The sequence below is a fragment of the Cyprinodon variegatus genome, unplaced genomic scaffold (genome assembly GCF_000732505.1).
Source record: "Cyprinodon variegatus isolate N-32 unplaced genomic scaffold, C_variegatus-1.0 Scaffold3007, whole genome shotgun sequence".
NCBI classification, from domain to species: Eukaryota; Metazoa; Chordata; class Actinopteri; order Cyprinodontiformes; family Cyprinodontidae; genus Cyprinodon; species Cyprinodon variegatus.
This window is the reverse complement of record NW_015153460.1, coordinates 5,097-10,755: the sequence shown is the minus strand read 5'-3', so window position 1 is coordinate 10,755 and position 5,659 is coordinate 5,097. Positions and strand designations below refer to the sequence as shown.

Here is a 5,659-nt window from a genome sequence, read left to right as displayed (position 1 = left end):
TGTGTTTGTCTTTAGGAACCTCAGTGGTGACAGTGGTGGCAACAGACGCTGATGACCCCACTTATGGAAACTCAGCCCGGCTTGTTTACAGCATCCTGCAAGGTCTTCCCCATTTCTATGTGGACCCAAAGACAGGTAGGAATATATTTGGTTCTGACTTAAAGTTGGGTTTTACAAAATCCTTATCTGGATCTGGTTCCGCTGATTCTATGAATGCATACTATTTCATAACCAGTGTTGAAAACAGTAACTTTGTTTTCCGTTAGGCTCACATCTGGAGCAGTGAAGTAAAATCACTTTTTTCAACCCTTAGAGCCTCCATGAGATCATCCTAATAAACCAAGTGGAAAAACCAGTCCCAGAATATAATCTGACACAGAGGCTCTAGTTTCAGTTTACTGATCAGTCTCCACATTCCAGAATGAGAGAGAAGGAGGAAAAATCTCCTTTTGATGGACGCTTCATTTTTAACACCCTTCATTTGAACCTTCCTTGGTGCTGAAACACAGCCAGCTAGAGGGGCCCCAAACTAAGGGCCCCTAAAGGGTCCTATGCTAATATGTTAAACTCTCATGTGTTTTTGTGCAGTTTTACCAGTTTCATTATGGTTATTAACTTTAAGCAGAGCTTACAGTTAATTCATTATTTCTCTAAAATAAAGAGTCTCATAGATGTTGGTCAGGGTTAGGGTTAGGGTGATTATAATGAACTTATTACCTTGTTTTATTAATAGCTTACAGCTGTTAAAATCAAAGTGCTTTTCACCATCAGTAAATGTCAATAACTTGGTTTGGAATTTAAACAAAGTTAAGAAAAAGGAGAACTGTCTTTGTTTATTCAAGTTTTTACTCAAAGGAGGTTGATTCAGCTTTCAGTAGAGGCGGGAGGATTGATCCTAGGATCAATACCACCATCGATCAATCCTACGCTCTATGGATGCTATGCATACCAACGCTATGGATAGGAACACTGGTATGGATCCTATGGATACTATGGATCCATAGGATCCATACTATCCATAGGATCCATACCAACGCTGGTAGTAATAATGAATAATACTCAGTTAAGAAGAACAAGTCAGAGCTGCTGAACTGGTGAATGGATCTGGTGTCCACTCTGACACGTGACCAGTAGAGCTCAGTGGGAGCTGATCCTGGATCAGTAGGATGATCCTGGATCAGAGCTCCATGGTCCTCCTCTTCCTGTGTGTATTTACTGATGAAGAGTGCTGCCTCCTCCTCCATCATTAAATCAGATTACTGCTTCTATCCTCCTCACATGGTTTCATCTCAGTTATCAGAACCGTGACCCAAACATCCCTCTGCAGAACCTCTCAGATGACTAAACCAGAACATCTGAGCTCCAAGGTTCCACAGCTTTATCATCTACCCACCGGTTAGGAACCACCAACAGACTGCTGGTACCAGAGTAGCGCTACTAAACCAGTTGCTCATCTTTGTTAGGTACTGATGAACTGTCATCCAGTGGGCCTCAGCCTTGTTTTCCAAAATGTGATGGAGGTGCATCAGTTGTTCTCTGGTAGCCGCGCACAGCCTCCCTGACCTCCTACATGTTCTCACCTGTCCTCCAGGTGTTGTGCGGACCGCTTTGCCTGACATGGACCGTGAGACACAGGATCGGTACCAGCTGATCATCCAGGCTAAAGACATGATGGGTCAGATGGGAGGTCTCTCAGGAACCACCATGGTTACCGTGACACTGACAGACGTCAATGACAATCCGCCTCGTTTCCCCCGCAGTGAGTCCGACCTCTGACCTTTAGGCCACCACAGACTTTCTGCTGAGTCCATCCTTGACATGCCTTGGGTCCCACAGGGAGCTATCAGTTCACCGTCCCAGAGTTGGTTTCGGTGTGGTCCGTTGTGGCGAGGGTTAAAGCTGTAGATCTGGACTTGGGTCCTAATGCTGAGGTGGTCTACCGCATGGTGGATGGAGACGGACTGGGAACCTTCCAGATCCAGACTGATCCCAACACTCAGGAAGGACTGATCACTCTGCTCAAGGTACCGGGCTCTCTGGAGTCCGTCCTGTATTGGGTGATCTGTCCTGTTTGGAGCTTATCAGTGGTCTTGGAGTCTTGACTTCAGAGACGTCCTGGAAATGTTTCTTTGGTCTGCATGATTCTGGTTCTGGCTTCCCCCTACAGGACCTGAACTTTGAACTCAAAGCCAGCTACACTTTGAAGATTGAAGCCTCTAATCGACACGTTGACACTCGCTTCCTGCTGGTGGGTCCATTCAGCGATGTGACTATGGTCAGACTGGAGGTGGCAGACCAGGACGAACCCCCCGTCTTCTCCACCTCTGTCAGTCAGGTGCTGGTTTCGGAGGGGGTTCCAGTGGGAACCAGAGTGGCATCAGTTTCAGCTCATGACCCTGATGGCGCCAACAGTCCAATCAGGTGAGCTGAGACTCTGGTCATGGAAGCATGTCATCAGTGGTACCGTTGGTGTTTTCTGGAGGTTCCGTGTAAAACTTGTGCTTTTTCAGATTTGCACTTAGAGGCTTAGAGACCTCATCTGAAAACATTTCTGCTAATAGCCGTCAGTGTCTGCAGGTACCTGATAGACCAGAACTCGGACATCGGCCGTTTCTTTGACATCGACGGCAGCTCAGGTACCATCACAACCAGCAGATATCTGGACCGAGAAACCAGAGTTCTTCACAACATCACAGTGATTGGCTCTGAAATCCGTAGGTACCAGACCTGGTCTGTGGTCTGCTGATGTTTGGAAGGAAGTAGCTGAAAGCTGTGTCTGCTCTCAGGGGACCCGTCTCAGGTGAGCTCAGCGGTGGTTCTGATTTCTGTGACGGACGTCAACGATAACCCACCAAGGTTTGCTAGCGAGTACTGGACCTCCGTCTGTGAGCATGTGCAGCCTGGACAGGTAAAGATCTTCTAGGGACCTGGTTGGTGGTCTTGAAGGAGCCAGCTGACTCTAGGTATCTCCTCCTTCAGGTCATTGAGACTCTGAGTGCAGTCGATCCAGATGATCCAGAGGATGGACATCACTTCCTCTTTTTTCTGAACCAAGAAACTGCTTTGAACTCCAGCTTCACCTTGAGAGACAACAGAGGTAAAGTACTCCTCACATCCCAGGGTCATAAAGGCAGTCTGGGTTTTGGACCAAGAACTTCCTGATGACTGCTCTTGTCCTTCTGCTTCTAGACAACACTGCCTCGGTTCTCACGTCATGGTCCAGCTTCCTGCGGCGGGATCGACCCGTCCACCTTCTTCCTGTGGTGATTGCAGATAGTGGCAGTCCATCTCTCAGCAGCACCAACACCCTAACCATCACTGTCTGCGACTGTGATCTCCATGGAAACCACCATCTCTGCAGTGAGGAAGACCCGTGGCGTGGTGGCGTGGGGTCTCCCGCCGTCATCCTGATCACCGTGCTCACATTCCTGGGTATGTCCTGACATCACAGGGTCTGAATTTGATGTAATGGTGGAACCATGTCCAGTTCCTGATGACGCTGAGCAGAATGATGGTGTTTGTGGGTTCTGCAGAGATTTGACATGGACTTTGTCCTCAGGTGTTTCCCTGTTAGCTGCTGTCCTTAGATCCAGGAGGAGGGTGCCTCAGATGATGGAGGAGGAACAGGACATCCAGGAGAACATCGTCTGTTATGATGATGAAGGTGGAGGGGAAGAGGACACCAGGGCCTTTGACATGGTCGCCTTGAGACACTCGAACCAGATGAATCTGACTTCTGGTACCGCCGAGCCAGAGAGCGTGACCCAGAAGACCAGGCTGCTCCAAGCGTTCATCAGCGAGCGGCTCCAGGAGGCGGACCTGGACCCCTCAGCTCCGTTCATCGACACCTTGCAGACGTACGCCTTGGAGGGGAGCAGCTCTGCGGCCCAGTCGCTCAGCTCCCTCTGCTCTCTGGACTCATCCGAGTCGGAGCAGAACTTTGCCTTCCTGAAGGCCTGGGGTCCGAGGTTCCAGAAGCTCACAGAGCTCTATGGGCACCGGGTTGGAGGGGGCGTGGCTTCATAGCAGAGCACAGCTGATTGGCTGGCCCTGACCCTACTCTAATATAAACTAACTAAAAACCTCAGCTTTACCCAGCATGCATCTCTGTGGTCATCCAGTCATTCGCTGATCTGCTTACTGCTCAGAGGTGAACTGACCAATCACAGGACAGAGGTCTTTACTGGTCCGAAACCACAGGAACTGGTCTGTGCCAGGATTCCTACACCCAGTCCACCTTTGGTCATGTCACTGTGATGTCACTGTGATGTCACAGTCTGGAGTTTTATTTCCATTTAAAACCTCAGCAGAACCAAAAGGATAAGGGTAACCATTTCCTGATTTCAAATTTCCAGAACAGGGTGGAAAAGCTTTACAGAAATAAAAGAATTAGAACAGAATAGCATAGAAAATAATAGAACAAAACAGCATAGAATAGAACATATTAGAGCAGGTAGAGTAGAACAAAATAGAGAAGAACAGAATACAATAAATAGCTTTGCCCTAATGTCCCACATCAAAGGGTGAACCTAGTGACGATCGCCGCCATATTAGGAGGGGTAAACATTTGCTTAGCGACCACAGAGCGAACTGTAAGTAGATTTTACACGTGGTTTGAGTCATAACCATTTATAAACCTTCTACCAAAACATAAGAGCAGATATGAAACAAGAAACAAACAAACTGCAGAGAATCCAGGCGCCCAGCGGAGGATCAGGGGAGCAGCATGTCTGCTGGAGGTAGGACCATGAAACAGTCCTTCTAGGCCTGAACTAAAACAGCTTTAAAGGCTCTTCAGAGCATTTCCCTCTTCATCCTTTGTCAACAGTATTTTCTCTGTCTTCCAAGTCAAATAAAGAAAGCTTTTCTCCGCAGCCTCCTTCACTAAATTATCAGTTAATTCATTAAATACTTTCTCCTGATTTTATACTTAATAATAATGTCGATGCCTGGAACACACGTAGGTCCACTTTGACTTTGGACTCCAGGTTTTTCTCCAAACCTTCCTAAAGCTAGCATCCAAGGCAATAATTTTGGTTTGTTGGAAAACGTTAGAACAACGGTTTATCTACTTGGCAGGCATGATTGCTGCTTCCATAAGCAGCACAAGGCTTCAGCATCAGGACCAGGATGGACCAGGGTCAATCTCTATACAGGGAGGACCAGTCATTACTGCACAGTTCTTTACCCCTCCTGTAATGGCGGCTCAGGGTCACTGGGTTCATAACATCTCCCAACGCCATCTACAGAACAGAGCAGAATAGAATAGAACAGGATGTGGAGATGATCAAGCTTTAAGGAGAGGGAAGAATGGAGAGGAAGACCCAGTGGTTTATGGAGTACAAGAGGAGGGAGAGAGCTCATGGTTTCCGAAGCCCTCGGTTGTCATGTACGGTGGTGGTTTCCAAGCCGGCTCCTCAGGGACCCCTGTCCTGCATGTTTTAGGTGTTTTCTTTTTGCATCACCCAGAAAAGAATGGATGATTAACCGGTTTCTACCTTTATGATTACAGCGGAGAAGCCCTGCAGCGCTCCCCCAGGGCAGCACCCCGGAACGCTCTGCTAGTGCAGCGCCCCGCAGCGCTCCGCTAGGGCAGCACCCCGGAACGCTCTGCTAGTGCAGCGCCCCGCCCCGCTCCGCTAGGGCAGCACCCCACCCC

The 5,659-nt window shown here is 48.4% G+C and overlaps 1 protein-coding gene across 1 annotated transcript; it reads left to right on the top strand.

Moving 5' to 3' along the window:
• Nucleotides 1–11: 11 nt before the first annotated feature.
• On the top strand, nt 12–5,562 carry LOC107081128 (cadherin-7-like; the record flags this gene model as incomplete). Its single annotated transcript, XM_015369334.1, has 9 exons — nt 12–135; nt 1,592–1,759; nt 1,837–2,024; nt 2,168–2,421; nt 2,578–2,714; nt 2,787–2,908; nt 2,980–3,097; nt 3,190–3,432; nt 3,560–5,562. Coding segments are annotated over 9 exons (1,821 nt in total), but the record flags the coding sequence as incomplete, so codon positions are not given.
• Nucleotides 5,563–5,659: the final 97 nt, after the last annotated feature.